General features: G+C 42.3%; 1 protein-coding gene across 2 annotated transcripts in view; it reads right to left on the bottom strand.

The window, feature by feature from the left end:
* CPAMD8 (C3 and PZP like alpha-2-macroglobulin domain containing 8) overlaps positions 1-20,875 on the bottom strand; it is a 1,183,022-nt gene that overhangs the window by 328,719 nt on the left and 833,428 nt on the right. For both annotated transcript variants that reach the window (XM_078671323.1, XM_078671324.1), the window contains exon 38: positions 1,297-1,402. In XM_078671323.1, coding sequence (XP_078527449.1) covers positions 1,297-1,402 — 106 coding nt within the window. The remainder of the gene's footprint in view (positions 1-1,296; positions 1,403-20,875) is intronic.

The following is a 20,875-nucleotide window of genomic DNA, read 5'->3' as shown; positions in this document are numbered from 1 at the left end:
AAGCCACAGGAGTCAAGCTATCCTGGCTGAAGACGGCTGATAGCCAGAAACCGGTCCTAGGATGCTTGATTCCGGTCCAGGAAAGACATGGCTTGACAGTTCGGTCTGGACTGTTCCCATGAGACACAGGGTCAAGACTGATTTGCATATGGCCATGTCTGAACTGGGGTGGCTTGGTGAGCAAAATAACGATGGATTAAACCCAGATCTGTGACTGGGGGTGAATGTTTAGCCATTGTGCAACATTCCGTCCATCATCTTATGTGTTTTGCTGTTCACCCTATGTGGAAAGGGTATGCCCAGACGTGGGTCCCTTGCTCACAAAGCCACTGGAGTCAAGCTATCCTGGCTGAAGACGGCTGATAGCCAGAAACCGGTCCTAGGATGCTTGATTCCGGTCCAGGAAAGACATGGCTTGGCAGTTCGGTCTGGACTGTTCCCATGAGGCACAGGGTCAAGACTGATTTGCATATGGCCATGTCTGAACTGGGGTGGCTTGGTGAGCAAAATAACGATGGATTAAACCCAGATCTGTGACTGGGGGTGAATGTTTAGCCATTGTGCAACATTCCGTCCATCATCTTATGTGTTTTGCTGTTCACCCTATGTGGAAAGGGTATGCCCAGACGTGGGTCCCTTGCTCACAAAGCCACTGGAGTCAAGCTATCCTGGCTGAAGACGGCTGATAGCCAGAAACCGGTCCTAGGATGCTTGATTCCGGTCCAGGAAAGACATGGCTTGGTAGTTCGGTCTGGACTGTTCCCATGAGGCACAGGGTCAAGACTGATTTGCATATGGCCATGTCTGAACTGGGGTGGCTTGGTGAGCAAAATAACGATGGATTAAACCCAGATCTGTGACTGGGGGTGAATGTTTAGCCATTGTGCAACATTCCGTCCATCATCTTATGTGTTTTGCTATTGTTTCCTTTGGGTCCAGGTCTTTTAGAACCACCTATGGTCCTATTTTTGACACCGGCTTCTGTTCAGGCTTCACCATCACACCTACAAAAATAAATACAAACCTCGGGATCTGAACCTCCATCAATTCTTCTTTTTACGAATCAGCCTGTCATCACACTACAGCTCAATAGCTGCATGCCACACCCCATCATGTACTCTTCCTCCTGACAAAGAAAGTAAAAAGTTGGATTCTGTGGACAGAAAAGTGTGCCGTTCCTCCACTTTCACTATGAAGGCTGCTAGGGCGACTGTTCTTCTTGGGCGATATGACACAAAAGTCAATTCTAAGTTGATGAGATGGTTGATATTGGCCTAAAGTAAAAAAACAAAATACCTGGCTCGTAGTAATCATACACCTTCACCGGCATTGGTGCTGTCTTCCCAACAATGTATTCTCGGAAAGCCTGGAACTTGACACATGTCATACAATGACTGTGAATCTGTAAAGAAAAACAATACAAACTGCATTGATATTGTATGAGTATTTCTGTTACAGCAGGGGGGCACGCAGTTTGGTAAATGCTTAGGATATTCAACATGTCTGTTACTGTTTCAAATAGAATTAGATGAACATGCAGAAGCACACGCAGGCAAGCTTTAGAATTTGGATTACTGCGTAGATTTAGTCTGTGATGGCTAAATTTAGAAAGAGGAAGAAAGCTGAGTCAACATTACATAAAAGCCATGCCTTCATGACAGTCCCTTAAAAATATTAGTTATGCGTGCCCTTCAATACCATACTACCTCCACTCTTTTGAAAACTTACCTGGTTTCTCAGTGAGCCTATGCTCCTCCACTAAAAATACCATCACAAAACTACAGTGCGCAAACTTAATCCTAGACAGCCGCTTATCCTATACTGCTGCTCATAGACATCATTTTAGCAGAGTTCTACCAAAATTGCCTGAGTCTTTACGATGCTGTGATGTTTCCAATCCCTGAATGCACTGTACTTGTTGATGCCTCTTAGAGCCAGTTCATTTTTCTGGGTCGTGAAAACAGAACCACGGAACAATGTGACTGTTGTTTTTGATCAATTTCTGTAGCTGGTTTAATTAGAACATCTGATCTTTCAACTTCATTCAGTGTTTTTTATCACTGGGAAATATTTTCAAGCTTACTTTGCCATTTTTATTTACTTTTTCCTGTCACAATATTTTCACTTTTTGTGAAGTGCCCTTTGTGTGGCAGGAAAAAGCAGTTTCAAATCTATTTTGAGTATTGTGTGGTCTATCTTCCAAGATTCTATTCCACTGCTGATTGTGAATTTTTGTTAAAAAGTATCCAAAAGGACACTTGATGATTGTGAGGGCATCAGACTGATGGGGCAAACCTGATGGCCAAGGAAAAGGTGAAATGGGTCTTAATATAGTGTTCTTCCTGTACTGTAACTAATTCACAACCACAGAGAAGTCTTGAAGGGGGAGATCCAAAAGGGAAGATAAAACAAAGCTATTGTCATTCCGACCACTCCTGTCGCTCTTGATCCCACTCAGTATCAAGGATTTCGATGCACCTTAAAGGTACGGCGCTGATCTATTTGCCAGTGGGTGTCAGATCTTTGTCGACTTTGACATCAAAGCTCCATGACTTCTTGGGAGAGGGAAGTTCTCCAGTGTCGGACCTATCATAGACTCACATGCTTGAATAATTCCCCGTTGTCGAAGTGGGAGTCCCACGGTACATAAAAAGCAGTAAGTAATAACTTTAACATTGAAGTTAATTGAGGAAAAACATTCACTTCAATAGCTCCTCATAGTCATTAGAAATGGCCCAAAGTACATCCAATCAGGCAACAGCACCCTTTAGAACCCTCACCACTAAGGTTCCATGCACTCAGATTTTCTACCACATGTTTTGTAATAGGAGTCTCCCTAAGGTCTGCTCAGTATTCCCAATTTCTGGCCTACTTGACAGAATTATTTTCTTCAGAAACAGTGTGGTTTCAGCTTTACTTCAGCTCCTCAACATGTCTACAACTAAGATATCTCTATTTAGACATTGTGATTCATGTGGCAAGCTAAGACTGCATTCAGACGATCCTCATAAAAAGTGCATTTACTGCCTTCATCCTGACCATCAGGTGAGAGATTGTAAAATTTGTAGAACTTTCTCACAGAAAACTTAGAGCGACAGAGAGAGCAGACTTCTTCTGTGGTTACAGAAGTGTAAAACTAAAGAATACCTTCTGTCAGACGAGGAGAGTGATACCTCTCTTAAAACTGTCGCCTCAAAAAAGAGAGCAAGTGATGTTGAGCTTTCATCTCCAAAGCATTCTAAGGTGGTAAAAAAGCAGCACCATTCCTCTAACGCTGATAACCAATCTTCCACCTCTAGGAAGTAGTCTTCATGTCATAAAGGACATTCACAGCCTTCTACACCATCAGCAGCCACCATTAAGGTTAAAATGACTTCTAAATCTCTACTTGAGCCTAAGTCGACAGTTTTCTCGCCTCAAAAATTAAAGACTGCTATCTCGTTGATGAAATCATTGTCAACGCCCTTGTAGGCAGTGGTGTCTGTGGTCATGACAACAACGATAACGTCGACTTTCTCATCTCCGCCGTCTAAGTTGGTCATGTCATCGTCGATGTTTCAGTTGACTTTAGTTTCTATTGAAGTGAGCCCTTCTGTGCCGACAGCCACATTGTCAAAGAAAGTGTTGACAAAACCATCTAAACCGTTAATGTCGACAGATGCTTTATCATCGATGGTCGGCTCTTCGTCAGGAGACTTGTGATGGTTCGCCCATTGCCGTTGCAGTCGTCAATGACCCCCAAGCAGAGATGTCTGTCGCTGACTGCGATCCGGTCTGCGTATCCAATATCAACGACTGCAAAGGTGCAATTGTTGTCATCAACTGCCCCATGGTCAACGACGCCCAAAAAGTCAGTGGATGGTACTTCGGAGGATGCTCCGCTGGCAGGTGCTCTGTCGGCGGGTACTTCGTCTGTGGGTGCTCTGTCATGGGTGCCCCGTCGGCTGGTGCTCTGTTGACAGTACATTTGACTCAGGCAACATTGAGTTCTGATCCATCTATGCAAATAGTTTTTGCGATGTCGAAGCTACAGAAGGTCAAGGAGACGACTTTCATTCCATCAGTGTCTCAGTCTAAGCACAGATCTTCGTAAGAAACAATATTACCTGCGCATACTTCCCCAAATAAAGTATCTCCATGTCCTCTAGAAGAACCTTTTGACTATGTAGAGGACGAAGATAAATGTTCAGATGTTGAGGACATGTTTGGGGTGGCACACAGTCCGTCGGACCTTCATATCATGTGCGATAAGGATGACAAGGCTCAATATTATTATTACTCACAGCATAATCCTGCCCAACGGAATAGCAGAAGGAACCTGCTATTCAGATGCTTGCATCTCTAGTTTCAAACTTGCAGCATATGGTAGAGGAATACTACAGTAGATTTCCACCCTCAGAACCAGCTTCATCAATTCCCCAAACTCCTGTTCTTAGACCATCTTTGCTAGTAAGGTCTCCTAGACAGACATTATTAGTATCATCCCCCTCACCTTTGCGTCCAACAACTCCTCAACCAATTATAGAGGATAGACACTACTGACGATGAAAGAGAACAAAGAGAACTTGAGGAAGTGTCTCTTCCCAATGAGTGGGACAATTACCAGATTCAGACACCCTCTCTAACGACTCCACCTTCGATTGATTCCACACCGGAAGATATAGAGGGTTTCATACCCTAATGGAAAGAGCAGCAAAGATAGTTCAACTCCTCAAAGTCCCTAAGCAGTCTGACAGCTTTTTATACAATTTTATAGAACCGACCCAAAAGACAAGTTTGTAAAATTCCCATTGTAGATTTTATATGGGAGGAGGGCCTTAACCCCTTCCACGCTCATGACGAGCTGGGCTCGTCATGAGGTAGCCTCCTCGCACGCTCATGACGAGCCCAGCTCGTCATGTAAAGTGCGGTTGTAAAAATCTCAGCGTGCGAGCGGAATTCCGCCCGCACGCATGCGGTTAAGGTAATAAGAACCCCGGCATCCATTTTAGCAGTGCTTCCTATAGCCGGAAATAAATACAAGGCGCCTGTCAACTCTCCTGCCTGCCTCATCAGTCAGCCAAAAACGGATTCTGTAATGTCTCAGGCAGCTCGATGCCGTTCCAGGAATCCCGCATCACCTCTATCTGCTCCTCCAGATAGAGAAGAAAGACGTATCAACACCATTTGTAAAACAAAATTCCACTATGGTAGTGACGACAGTTCGGGCAGCAAATTCTCTTTCAATTCTGGGTAGATATGACTGCCAAATGTGGTTAGACATTTTACTATTTCTTGATATTTTGCCTGAGGATTCTAAAGCAGAGGCTAAGAAAATTCTACAAGAGGGAGAGAGGATATCAACTAAAATAACTGACTGTGCAGTGGATTTTTCATCTACAGGTTTCCGCCAGTTAGCAGGGGTGGCAGTGTTAAGACGGGAGGGATGGTTAAGGGCTACTTTTTTCTGCCAAGAAGTGCAAACAAAGATCATTGATATCCCTTATGATGGGGAATCTCTGTTTGGACAACACTTTGATGAGGCACTCCAGGCAATTAAAAAGGATACAGATAAAGCAAGATCTCTTTTTGTAGAGGTCGAGGCTGAGGCACCTTTTCCTTTTGGGGAGGCTTCAGCCAGTATAAACAATTTCAACCCTATCAGGGACAATCCTGAAACTCCACTGGGCAATAGCAGTAAGCAGGAAAAAAGACAGCGGCCTTCCGCTTCCTACAGACATCAAAAAGGAAAAGTATCCTGCAGAGGTTAGAGACACCTCTAAGAAGCAGTGATATATCTTTAGTGTCAGCCACAACTCCCACCTCTATACAAGAGATTAGTGGAAACATTTCCAGTTTCCTTCCCAAATGGTCCAAGAAAACAATGAACAGATGGGTTCTTAATATAGTTACCAAGGGGCACACATTAGAATTTCAACAGATTCCGCCAAAATTACCACCTCAGGGTCCGTCCGTCTCCTTCCCATCTTAGAGAACTATTGTCTCAGATAAACCTCGTCTTGTGCAAAGGAGCAATCAAAGTGGTGCAAGAGCGCAAAGAGGGACAGGATTCTATTCAAGGTTCTTTATCATACGGAAAAAATCAGGAGAATGCCGCCCCATTTAGGACCTCCGTCAGCTCAACAAATTCCTAAAGGGACAAACATTTTGTATGCTGTTCTTTAGGAGGTGCTGCAGCTCTTGAAACTAAGGGATCATATAACAACCTTGTAACTCGAGGATGCCTATTTTCACATCCCCATTCACCCCAAACACTAGACGTTTTTTGCACTTAGGGTGGCTAGCACGGATTATCAATTTTGAATCTTCCCTTTCGGCCGACGATCAGCACCCCGAGTATTTACCAAGATATTAGCCCCGGTTGCTGCTCATTTTAGACAAGCAGGAGTTCAAATATTCCCATATTTGGACGATTGCCTAATAAAAGTGACCACGTCATCAATGGCAATCAGACATACGCCTATCTCTGTTCCATTCCCTAGGGTTGTCAATCAACTGTCAAAAATCTCTTCTAACACCCACAACTACCATAACGTTTCTAGGAGCAACTATTGACACCCTACAAGCAAAAGCCTTCGCATCACAGGAGAGAAAGAAGATGATCCACAACCTAGTACATCATCTCCTCACAAAAAAGTCTGTTTCTGTTTGAATGTATAAGTCTCTACTGGGAATGCTTTCTTCCTTCATTCCCCTCATACCCAACTGTCGGTTACGCATAAAACCATTACAGAAGGAACTGGACAGCCAGTGCTTGCAGGTCGCCGGCTCCTTTGAAGATGTTGTTCAAATCACATCAAAGATGAAAAAAGCTCTACGAATGTGGACACACATACCAAACGTATCCACAGGCCACTCATCCCTGATCAACTTGCCGCAATATGTAATTACAACATACACCTCCCTCGAGGGTTCGGGAGCACATCGACAGTGCTTGACAGTAATGTAATGTAATGTATTGTAATGATGTCTTGTAAAGCGCATGAGTCACCCCACATGGGGTATCTCCGCGCTGTAGACCACTGGGGAACCCGTCCTGGCTTTCCCTGTGAGATGGTCCCTATTGGGTATCTCCAAGGTGAAACCAGGCATCCCCGGCGTATGTGGGGGGCCGTTGTGGAGATGAGGCAAGCTAATGCCCAGAGTTACCGAGTGTGATCCCTGGTTAGAGTAGGCACCGAGGCGAGAATTATCGAGTCTGCTGACCCTGGTCCATGACCCTGCCGAGTCGGGAATTGAACCCTGGTCCCCGTCCTCTGCTTCCGGGTCTGCCACCTCTAACCAGTGAGCCACACCACTCCACTCCAGTCAGGGGCAAATGGGACTCCCAATAAAAATCTCTATGTATCAACCTGTTAGAGCCCAAGGCCATCTACATTGCTCTAAGGTCTTTCATTTCAAATATTTCAGGAGCGTTGGTGCTAATTCGAACCGACAACACTATTAGCATGCACTGCCTGAACAAGCAGGGCGGGACAAGATCGATCGAACTATCTCTGCAAGCTTAAGAAATATGGACGTGTACAATCCAGCACAATATTAATCTAACAGCGGAAAACTTTCCAGACATTTCCAACGTTCTCATAAATTCTTTGCGCAGGGCCAGCTCCGTCAGCCACGAGTGGGAGCTGCATCAACCAACTCTGGACCACCTTTTTCATCTGTTGGGCAAGCCAAATGTGGATCTCTGTACGACCAACAAGAACGGCAAATACCAGTACTGCGCTAGTTGATACCCTCAACAGGGATCGTGGGGGAATGTGTTTTTGATAGAATGGTCGAAGATTTATGCTTACGCATTTCCTCTGATTCCTTTAATCCAGAGGGTACTCAGAAAAATGATGAAGGAACCTTGTTGGATCCTTCTCATAGCACCCAGGTGGGCCCGTCAGATTTGATTTACAGAACTCTTCCTTCTCTCGGAGTGTAAATCCATTCAATTGTGACCCGTACCAAACCTTTTGCCAATGAATCACATTTCCATCATCCAGATCCGTCATTTCTTCGATTATTGGCCTGGCTTCTGAATACCATGAGTTTGTCGGGTTATCCATCTCTGCCGGTAAGTCCTCACTCATGAAGATCACAGTCCACAACCAAGACATACAAACTCAAATTGAAAAGATTTCGTGGCAGATGTATCATCATCATCATTTGCGATTCTCAAATAGCGATTTTTTAGAAATCGCTATTTGAGAATTGCAATTTGGGATGTATGTAGAAAATTGCTATTTTTTAGCGATTTCTTAAAATTCCTTAATTGCGATTAGCAAATTGCTAATCGCAATTAAGGAATATTTTTCGTTTCTATGGGCCAGGAGGCCCATAAGAGGGAATGGGAAGTTATTCTCAATTTGCGATTCACAATTTGCTAATCGCAAATTGAGAATAATTGCAAGGGTGTCTTAAGGACACCCTGCTGCACCCCTGAAATTTACATGTGTGCGCATATGGCGCACATACATGCCCTAAGGTGTGGCACCGCGGCCAGGGTTACTGACGTTGGAATCTGGGGATCATGGTTCGATCCCCGATGCCGGCGGCAGATTAGCCCAGCACCATGTGACTCTGGGTAATAGCTTGCTTAATCTTCCCGACGGCCCCCAGCGCCTAGAGACCCTTACGGGTGATTGTTCACGCTTTACAAATGTGGATTATTATTACTTAGGGCATGTATGAGCGCCACATGGCACCTTTACAAATGTAAAAAAAAGTACATTTGTACAAGAATTTGCAAATTACCACCAACTACAAGTTGGTAGTAATTTGCTATTTCTTAGTGTGAAATTGCTAAACTTTATTGTTTCTTACATAGCATTTAAGGAATCGCTATTTGCGATTCTTTAAATGTTAGCGCAAAATTAAGGAATCGCAAATTTTGTAATTCCTTAATTTTGCGATGCGATTTTCTTCATACATCGCATTTGCCGATTTTATTGTCGCAAACGCTGCTTTTTTAGGAATTGCAGTGTTTGCGAGAAAAAAAACAGATGATACATCTGCCCCTTCGTCACTGGTGTTCTGACTCTGCACTACATCATATCCAGCCATCACCACAGCAAAAACTTCTCTATTTCCTGCATCTGGCAAAATCTGGTCTCTCTCATTTTTCTATAAAGGTGCTCCTTGCTGCAATATCCAGATTTCGATTAAACAATTGTGCACCATTTCTATCCTCCACAAGAATCATAAAACAGTTTCTTAATGGATTATTTAGGAAGTTTTTGTTAATAAGATGGCCTCCACCCTCGTGGTATCTCAACACTGTGCTATGTCAATTAATGAAGCAACCGTTTGAGCCCATTCATTAGGCTGAGCTGAAATACATCTTGTGGAAAAAATCTCTTCTCCTAGCGCTTACATCAGCCCCAAACGAGTAAGCGATATACAAGCTTTCACTGTTAAGCAGCCTTTCCTTCAGTTCAGAGTTGATTGTATAATCCTTCGCACTAATCCAACTTTTATTCTAAAAGTCCCTTCGGACTTTCATTTAAATGAACATGTCATTTTAAAGACTTTCTTCCATAATCCGCAAACATGTATCAAGTTATAATTGCATAAAACCTCTGGCATAAGCAAAGCAGACCAGCTGTTTGTGGCATATGGCGACATCAGGAAAGGATATCATATTACGTAACAGACTATAGCAAGATGGATATCATCAGCCATACAGTTTTGCCATCAGCAAGCAGGAAAACCATTAACGAATATAGCGAAAGCCCACTCAACCAGAGCTGTCTCCACCTCAACAGTTCTCTTTGCTGGTGTGCCAATAGAACAGATCTGCAGAGCAACAACTTGGTTTAAAAGACTTTTTATAACCCTGGAAGCTGCAGATAACGCTGATAAGCTGTGGGACATGTGGTTGTACGTAATCTCTTTCAATAAAATGTGCCTCTTTTGCTTCCCAGCCTTCCTGTAGGGTTCATTATAACATATTTATGTTTATATACGTGTATATATAGTCCTATATATATCTTGATGTATAAATATATTTGTTATATGTATATCTGTTTTGATGTGTGTATGTATATATATATATATATATATATATATATATATATATATATATATTTTACTAAGGTGTTACTGCTAACCATTCTGATTCAAACATGTGAAACTATGAAAGATCCTATACTGGAGGAGAACATAAGATAATTACCTGTAACTGTGGTTCTCCAGTATTGGTATCTTTCATAGATTCACATGCGGCACACCCTTCTCCCCATAGAGGCTCCCCTAGCTCTTTTATAATTTGAATTCTCACTTGTGCTTGAAAAACTGAGAGCATGGAGCCTCTGTGGTGTGGGTTTTAACGGGGGCTGTCACCTTATTGGCTGGACTTTGGGCCATTTCTAATGACTATGACAAGCTATTAAAGTGAATGTTTTTTGTCCATTAGCTTCAATGTTAAAGTTATTACTTACTGCTTTATATATACTGTGGAACTCCCACTTCGACGACAGGGAACGATTCAAGCATGTGAATCTATGAAAGATACCAATACTGGAGAACCAATTACAGGTTAATCACTTATTTTCATCTTCAACATAGACGCAAGCTCTCCCACTGAAAAATGTGACTTTCTCACTTGATGTCGAGACACTTGTTGCAGCAGAGACATGTATCAACGTCGAGGCAATCGATATTGGAGCTCTGTTATAGATCAGACTGAAGTTGTCCACTGCTCCAGATGATGCACCCACCAGCCCGTCTTGGGTCCTTATCTTTCAGAATTCCAGTGCTAACACCATTCAGACAGTGAATCAGCTGCCACTTGTATCTCAGAAGGGAATGGTCTCAAGGCAAGCCTTGTTGTTACCAATCAGAATGAGGATTCCTTTCCTCAGGTACCATGTTTGCCACTGCCCCTGCAAAATATTCTTCCCAGGGCTACTAGAGTTCTACTTTGATTCTAAGATCGACATGATTCTCACCTCCCATTTTTTCGAAATATCTTGTGAAAAGAACTGAGATGCTTCTTTTGGGGGTGAAAGGGCTATGGTAATAATCCCAACAATAAAAGGCAGAAGAAACAGTTTTTGTTGTGCCCAAGGTAGCGGAACCCTCTATCCTATCCTGGTTTTAGTAATCTGAGCATATTTCTGAAGAAACAAAAGATAAAAATGGTTATTTTTACACAGACCTATCACATCATAGAAACGCAGGACTGGATGGGGTATCTTAGGGTAACCACTACATTGCAGGCCATCATTGCCAATCCCGCCAGTCCTGAACTTTCCACCTACAAATCTTTGATTTCAGATGCGTTAGTTGAATTACTTCAATTAAAGCAAAACAAGACTACAACACCTAGAACGTATTAGGCTAGCATATGAAATTCCAGGACTGTAAACACTCTATAATGGCCTGGATGGAGGTGGTCACCCTAGTGTTTATGGATGTACACAACATCTCTGTTCACTTTCTGATTCAGCTTTTTTTTTATTGCTGCTACTTGATGTGTGATTAGGAACTAGGGGAGAAGACTTTTTTTTTATTTGCAGCACTATCAACCTCACTTCAGCAGAGGAAGTGTCCAGCAACGTAATGGCAGTGGTGGCCACACACCTGCACCAGCCATAATCAAATCAGTCTTGTCCCTGTGCCCAATGGGAACAGTCCAGCCCGAACTGCCAGGCAAGGTCCTCGCTGGAGTCGAAACAAGCATCCTGGGGGTGAATGTTTGGCTGATGAGGGGTGATGGCCAGAAAATGGTCCCAGGATGCTTGTTTCCGGTCCAGGGAGGCTCTGGCGTGGCAGTTCAGGCTGGACTGTTCTCATGAGGCACAGGGTCAAGACTGATTTGCATATGGCTGGGTCTAAACTGGGTGGCATGGTTAGCAAAAGAACAATGGTTTTAACCCATATCTCTTGACTGGGGGTGAATGTTTAATTCGCTTTGCATCCCGTCCATCATCTGTGTGTCTTTTGCTTTCTTGCCCTAAGTTCGCCAGATATGCCCAGATGTGGGTCCCGGGCTCACTGTGCCACTGGATTCAAGCTAGCCTGGCTGATCAGGGGTGGTACCCCGAAACTGGCCTCAGACTGTTTGTTTTCGTTACAGGGAAGACCTGGCTTGGCAGTTTAGGCTGGAATGTTCCCGTGAGGCACAGGGTCGACTGATTTTCATACGGCTGGGTCTAAACTACAGTGGCATGGTGAACAAAAGAACGATGGATTTACCCTTTCTCTTGAATGGGGGTGAATGTTTTAGTCACTCTGCATTCCGTCCATCATCTGTGTGTCTTATGTTTTTACATTGATCACTCTACAGGGATAGAGAATTCTTTTTCGTTTTCTCATGTTCAGAGATAGATAGATCATACAAGTTCAACAATATCCAAGTGAACTGCTGTTTTTTTTATAAGGATGTGCTTGAATACGGTCTAAAAGGATCTTTGAAACAGGACCAGGGGACACTCTGCGGGAGGATGATTGGAAACTTTAACTTTCTAGAGAAGTGTTCTCCTCTTGCTATGTGCGGGTGGCTACATGGAGGGGCAGGGGGCGGAGAAGAAGCAACAATCAGGTGCATTGGGAATAAGAGGAGGCGGTAGGAGACAATACCAGAAGCAAAGCACAATGTGCAGGCCCGAGCAATGCGAAAGTTTAGTAACTAACCTCTCTTCTACAATTTTGACATCAGACGAACAAGCAGTACTTGAGAAAGGATTGTGCTTCATCCTAACGGCCCGCCTAGATCGGTTTAAGCTGCATTGTGAATTGGCAGAATTTTTCCGCAAATTGAAGTTAAAAAGTTTCTTCGAAAAGCAAGAAACTACTTTGACACGAGAATCAGAGTGGTACGACCTTTCGCCTGAAATCTTCCTTTACACCACCACCTTATACCATCCCTCCAGAAATCACTGCTTTTGAACAGGCGGTTTACAATGATATTGAAGCCTTTGAATACACACCAACGTTTAAGAAGATGAAAGCCTGCGAGTTTCGGGCATTGGAGTCCTTACGGAACAATAAAAACATTGTGATAAAGCCCGCCGATAAAGACGGAGGCATAGTAGTCCAAGATGCGGAGGCATATGACATGGAATGTAAACGCCTTTTGTCCGATGATGTAAGCTGCACCCGTCCAACCAACGACCCCACGTTATCCCTACAGGAAACCATCGTATCCCTAGTAAGTAATGCTGAGAGTCGGGGCTATGTATCCCAACATGAGAGTGATTTCCTGACCACAAGTAAAGGCACGATACCCTATTTCTATACCCTCCCAAAAATGCATAAGAACAGGCTTCCACCACCAGGGAGGCCTATCGTATCAGGTCTAGGCTCACTTTTGGAACCCCTGTCGCAGTATTGTGACTTTTTCCTGAAACCACTCATCCAAGCAATATGTACTTATTTAAAAGACACGAAAAGTTTGCTGGCTCTCTTACAAACTATTAAACTAACTGATGATCCCACGTATTTAGTAACACTAGATATAGAGAGTCTGTATACCTGCATCCCGCAAGACTCAACCATCAGAGTAATTGTAGAAACGTTGGCGAGCAGTGATTGGGACTACATCACTCCGCGTAGTTTTGTGGTGGATTGTGCCACTCTGGCTTTGAAGAAAAATTTCTTTGAGTACCAAGGGGTCCTGTACCTCCAGTCCACCGGGACATCTATGGGCAGCACATTTGCCCCAAGTGTGGCTGGAATGTATGTCTATGATTTCGAACGAAGACATATTCTATCTGACGCAAACCCGTACCTATCCCATGTTTCTCTATGGCGAACGTACATCGACGATGTCCTTATCATTTGGAAAGGTCCAGAAGATGTACTATTTAATTTATTTTCCTGGATCAACACGTGTGATGCTCATCTTAAATTCACCCTTTCACACCACAAAGAAGAAATGGTGTTTCTTGATGTTGTTATTTCAAAATCTGGCAACCGTTTACAAACAAGGACTCATCATAAACCCACTGCAAAAAATAACCTTTTGCACTTTACGAGTTATCATCTGCGTCCTCTACGGGAAAACCTTCCGTACGGCCAGTTTTTGCGACTGAGGCAGAATTGTAGCGAAATCGCCAACTTTAAAAGCCAAGCCAAGGATCTGACAGAAAAACTCCAAGTTCGAGGTTACCCTGCTGGTATTCTTAGAAAATCATGCAAGAGGGCTCGAAATCAAAATCGTGATGCTCTATTAGATACGGATTTCGTTAAAACTCCTGAACTTAATCCTCCTCTCACATGTGTCACCATCTTCAATGCAGCGTCAAATGCGGTGAGCAAGTCCATACGCAAGCATTGGAAAATTCTGGAAAGCAACAATCATCAATGGACCAAACTACTTTTTTCATATAAACGGGCTCGTAGCTTGAAAGACACATTGGTCCATACACGACCCAAGCCTGACATTCAAGGACATCAGCCTACTGTACTGAATGCTTGGGGCCTTCCTCCTGTATTGGGACATTTTCCATGCGGCTCGTGCAACGTGTGTCACTTGACCACCCTCTCAAAACAACTAAATCTTGAACCAGGTCAACTGTGGTACCAAAAGACACATACGAACTGCAACACCACTCACGTGGTCTACCTAATCACCTGCCCTTGTGGACGGAGATACTTGGGGATGACCACCCAGAAAATAAAACAACGAATATGCGAACATCGCAGTAATATTTGGTGCAAGAAGAACAGCACAAAACTGACTGATCACTTTCTTCAACAAAACCACACAACACATGATCTAAGCTGGACAGTGATTGAACATCTACCCCTGAATGCCAGCACACACCGATCACTTTTCGAAAAGGAGCAGAGGTGGATTTATCGGATGGTAACCCACCGTGTAGGCCTAAACGATAATATACCTTGGAGCACTGTACTAGCCCGCTAAAATGAAATCGGGTGGTCCATGAAACAACGTTCTGAAGTACTTGTATGTGTCTATTTTGCCACATGACTTAAAGGATACTCTATGCATCGAATAGAGATCCTCCATATTGACCCCTCAGTTTGTTCCTACGAACAACTTTGCCCATATCTCTCTATGGTATGTTTAGATTCGGTTAAGTGATCTATCTTCGTACCTGAGGATTATGTGTAAGACAAGCACATAGTTAAAAGATACGCTGCAAGTTAGTCTCCAAGGGTAATGGGGTGACTAGATATAGTCTAAGGCTTATACAATGCCCTTTGCTAATCGTCGGGATTCGAAGACTATTATCACTTAATTGTGATGATAACAGTTTCTTACGGGGACAATTTTGCAAGTTTAATCGTGAATATGTACGTAGGGATAATCAGATAACCCAGAATTCATTTAATTATTTGTTTAGGGTTATGTAACGTGCATTTCACAGTTTTAAACTAATGTCCCCACATTCAGTGGTTAATACAGTTTACATTTTTCATACTCGGGCGGCGCTAGTGACTTAGCGAAACACGTCATCCCTGCTTTTTAGGTCACATGAGCATAACATTTCACAGTTATCGACATCCAGTGGTTAATATGTCTGACACTTTTTCAAACTCAGGGCAGCGCGCTAGTTCTTTAGCGAAACGCGTCATCCTCGCTTTTCCGGTCACGTGAGCTTGACACGTCACCTGTTTTTTGACGTTGTGACGTCACGAGGAATCCCTTCTTTGTTCCTGGAGGACTGCCCGAACGCTAACATTCGGACCTGGGCAGACCTAGCTAGGTGTGCAGGCCAGGAACGGACGATATGGAAAGTGAGTATTTCCTTATGGAACGCTTGACATTTTGAAACTGGCGAGAGTGCTCGTACTTATGAGCCCGATCGTACTCCTGAGCCTTTTTCTGCCCGAATTTCTGAGCCGCCATTCTCTGTTTTCTGTTTTCTGTTTTAGATACCCAAACGCCCTTCCTACCTCCCCGTGACTCCATGTTGCAAGTCACTTGTTGAAACAAAGTAAGCCATTTCTCTCCGCAGTATTTGTTGAATTCAGTTGCATGCCTCTATCCAGCCATGTAAACCGCGCTCATTTCTTGGGGGCACATGGCTCTGGTTTTAATCAACATAAAACACGCCCCTTTTTTGATTCTCTGAGCTGTTAGTCCTCGTTCTGGACGCTAGTTGGTACTTAAAAAGTTCTGAGTATGACGAAGCGCTAAAATAAATTAACAAATTGCGTTATCCTCTAAAAAAAAGTTTAACAGAATTGGCAAAGTTAATTAAACCATTGCCACAGGCATATTATTGGACACATCCTTTCAATTGCAAAAATGTTGTTCTTTTAATCTCACTGAATATACGTATCTGTAAAAACATATAGATCAGACTGGTTTAAAGAGATTAGTTATCTTTGTAATGTGCGCTTAAGCTGTTACTTTTACTTAACTGGATTGAAGTTAGGACACGTTGATAGAATGTCTTTCTTTTACATGTTGAAACTAATATAAAGGTCTTTTGAAACTACACAAGACCACTGGGTATAATCGTGAGTTGTACTGAATATTCCACAGGTTAGGGTGCGCCTTAGCGTGTGCACACCGCCGTGGAATTCTTTCTAGGTCCTGACGAATGCTTTGCTAATAATGCGTTTAAGCAGAAACATGTTGACCATTTAAAAAAAAAATTGGATGCCACCAGCCACTTTATAGGACTGATTTACATCTATTGCACGTTTTTATTAGTATTTGGGCAGCCTTTAATAAATCATTGGACGGGCCAGTCCCAAACACTTTTAATTATCACCTTCATACTTCACTATCTTTGCACACATGCATTTACATCCTGCTCCGCTGTAAGTCAGGTGTGGAAGCACACCAGGGAAGCATTCGGATTCTCTAGTGGAACCCTACGATGAAGCATGTCACTGACCAGGTCGGTGAGTGAGAGTTCTCTTAATAAACATTCTTGATGTCCTTTTCTCTTTAACCTTTGAGAATAATCCATTTTTGGTTATCTCTGAGTCACTCTTTTGTTGTTTAATATATATGGTCAACTCTACACATTTCCAAAGCGTTACTGTCTCCATTCAGACTCAAGGAATAAGGCAGGGTTTAGTTGTGCTGGTACTCAACCCACAGAATGGCAACAACGTAGCCTCAAAACTTAACAAGTACCTAAAGATGAGCAATGGATAACCATGCACTGCTGCAGAACCATTCAAACGGTAAAGTCATTCAGCACATGTATCTATGCTTATAATTCTCCAGCAGCGGTTCTTCCATACATCACATGTTTGTATCATGTTTCATTGTAAGGCTGGGATTCCCCTGTAATTATCATTACTCCAGTATTGGAGCTTTCATAGATTCACATGCCTGAATTATTCCCCGTAGTCGAGACGGGAGTCTCCGGTATATAAAAAAGCAATGCTTAGTAGTAAAGCAAACTGAAAAGAGGCCTAGGCCCATTTCCCTTTTGCAACCCATAACCCTTGTTATGTAAAAGACCAAACTTTTCCCTGAACCAATCAGAGCTCCTCACCCTCTAGAACCCTCCTGAGAGAACCTTCTGCTCTTCAGATTTTCTACGGCACGTTGTGCTAGGGAGTCTCCTTTGAGCTCTGCTCAAACTCTTCAATCCTACTCACTTTGATTGGGATTTGAGGTTGTCTCATCTTCCAGATTTGTTTATTTGAAGTTCCTTCTTCTTCTACCATGGCTAAGAAGGAGAAACAAGCATTTGCAATGCAATAGGTCTCGCATTAGGAAAGTTTGAGCTATTGGTATTGTAAATGACAATTTTTTTATTTGTTTTGTTTTTGAAAATAGCGAAAATAATAGCTTTGTCATTTACAATGCCAATAGTTATAACTTTCGCAAATGTGACACCTATAGCATTTGTAATGCAATATGTGTTGTATTTACGTGACTTACATGTATTGATATTACAAATAACAATGGCTTTTAATTTTTTTAATAATTAATACTTAAATAAAAGTTATTGTAATTTATAATGGCAATGGCTTAAACTTTTGTAAATAACTTTTGTGAAGACTATGTGCAATGTATTTTATTGTGATGAAAATCCAAGAACAGAAGTGAAATATTAACATCTTTTTGTTACATTTGTAATAAAGCTTGAAACATTGAGAGAACTTATTTGAACCAGTTGTTGTTGAATGGTTGCACAGATTGATGCTGTGGTGGCGCTGAGTGATGTGATGGCGAACGAGTGATGCTGTGGCGCCGTTCAGTGATGCTGTGGTAGCACATAGTGATGTTGTGGTGCCCCTGAGTGATGCTGTGGTGGTGCTGAGTGATGATGTATGCTATGCTATGTTTTGTTTTGCTATCCTATGTTTTGTTTTGTTATGCTATGCTATGATTTGCTATCCTATGCTTTGATTTGTTATGCTATGCTATGCTATGCTGAGTTTTGTTATGCTATGCTATGTTTTGTTATGCTATGCTATGTTTTGCTATGCTATGCTTTGTTATGCTATGTTATGTTTTGCTTGATATGCTATGTTTTGTTGTGTTTTATTATGCTATGCTTTGTTTTGCTATGCTATGTTTTGTTATGCTATGCTATATTTTGTTGTGTTTGGTATGCTATGCTATGTTTTGCTATGATATTATAGGTTTGTTTTGCAATGCTATGTTTTGTTGTGTTTTGTAAAGCTATGCTATGTTTTGTTGTGTTTTGCTATGTTTTGTTATGCTATGTGTTGTGTTTTGTTATGCTATGTTTTGTTATGTTATGCTATGTTTTGTTATGCTATGCTGTTTTGTTTTGCTATCCTATGCTTTGTTTTGTTATGCTATGCTCTGTTTTGTTGTGTTTTGCTATGCTATGCTATGTTTTGTTATGCTATGCTATGTTTTGTTGTGTTTTATTATGCTATGCTTTGTTATGCTATGCTATGTTTTGTTATGCTATGTTTTGCTATGCTATGTTTTGCTATGCTATGTTTTGCTATGCTTTGTTATGTTATGCTATGATTTGTTTTGTTATGCTATGTTTTGTTATGCTATGCTATGCTTTGTTATGCTATGCTGGTGAGGGTGTGTGAGGGTGAGTGAGCGTGAGTGAGGGGGTGAGGGTGTGGGTGTGTGAGGGTGAGAGGGTGTGAGGGTGAGGGGGTGTGAGGGTGAGGGGGACTGGGGAGGGGGAGGAGTAGAAGGTTCTCTCAGGAGGGTTCTAGAGGGTGAGGAGCTCTCATTGGTTCAGGGAAAAGTTTGTTCTCTTTTACATAACAAGGGTTATGGGTTGCAAAAGGGAAATGGGCCTAGGCCTATTTTCAGTTTGCTTTACTACTAAGCATTGCTTTTTTATATACCGGAGACTCCCGTCTTGACGACGGGGAATGATTCAGGCATGTGAATCTTACGAAAGCTTCCAATACTGGAGAACTACAGTTACAGGTAAGTAACTTATTATCATAGCAGGAGACAGTATTAAAATTGACACAGGCTCAGCAGCAGTGTTTGTTTAATAGCACATCCACCTCATTTAAAACAACTCAAAATTCAGCCATTGAGGTGGAGGCACTGGGCTCTTTACTCCTCCTAGAAGTAACCATAGCTCAGGTTCAAAGCACAGATTTCATAGCACAAGTATGAAGGATTCACAGATAAGATAGTGAGCCTCTGACTAGGGAGGATCACTTATGAATCTATGAAAGATACCAATGCTGCAGAAGATGGAATGGCTTCTTCCCTGTAATCTTAGTTCTCTCTGGCGAATCTCCAATAAAATCACAAGCACTGAATAGTCCTGCCCATGTGCAGGGATCCCGGAGCGGTTCTTTCAAAGTCACATCTACTTCGCCTTACCTCGGAAAGGCCAGAAAACATATGTGACAGACATGTTTAATTTTTGTAGACTTAACACATGCTATATTGGCAATGTTTATTAAATTGCTTTAAATGTAGAAGGTAAAAAGGGTCATAACCTTGAAAAGCCCTTAAGCAAAATTAAAAAGCGATCTTTCAAAAACATCATTCACAAATGCTTTTATATTCTTTTTAAAATAAGCTAAGTCATGATACATAGCAATGTAGCCTGTATAGACTGCAGCACTGAAACAATGTAAATAGGACACTGCGTCTTTAAAGTCCTTCTGTCCTCCAGTGTCCCATTATGCCTTGTAGGTGGCAGTTTACTCTGTTCCTTTGGGGAGGAGGGAGGGTTGCTTATGATATCAATGGAGATTACCCTGAAGGAGAACTAGAATTACAGGTAAGAAATCATTCCTTTTTCTCAGGGGATCTTGATTGATAATGATAAGCACTGAATAGATTTGAATGCTTATCCTTCAAAGATTCAGCGAAAGAAGAGATAAAAAAGGAGACATATGAAATTATACAAACACATTCTTTAGGGATGGGCATCAGCCTTAGTGTCCGAATCAAGACAATAGTGTGGGATGTTCCTAAGCAGAGCAGCAATAACTGATTTATTCTTGACGGAGTGGGCCCTACTGGATACGGTTTTGTTTGCTATTTGGTAACAAACCATAATGCAGGAGACAGTCCATCTAGAAAAAGATTGTTTAGATGTGGCATATCCTGTCTGTAGATAACCATAGTTGACAAAGAGTTGTTTTGACTTTCTAAAAGATTATGTCCTATCTAGATAGAACTTCAAAACCCTTCTAACATCGAGATCTCTGCAGGAGAAGAGGCATTTTTCAAGAATGTAGGTAAGGTAATAGTCCGATTGACATGGAAATCTGAGACTACCTTTGGGAGGAATGTTGGATGGCTCCTCATTACTTCCCTGTTGCTATGGAATACTGTGCAAGGTTCATGTGAACTGAGAGCCTGTATCTCGCTAACTCTGCCAGTTGAAGCAATGGCTACCATGAAGGAGACCTTCCAAAGGAGGTGTTGGAGAGAAGCCTTATGAATGGGTTTGAAAGGAGGACCCTTCTGGCTAGAGACTCCCATGTGCAACTCCCATGGAGGAAAAGGTCTCCTGACAGGAGGATATAG

Source organism: Lissotriton helveticus, chromosome 12 (assembly GCF_964261635.1).
Source record: "Lissotriton helveticus chromosome 12, aLisHel1.1, whole genome shotgun sequence".
NCBI lineage: Eukaryota > Metazoa > Chordata > Amphibia > Caudata > Salamandridae > Lissotriton > Lissotriton helveticus.
This window is presented reverse-complemented; position numbering and strand designations above follow the sequence as displayed.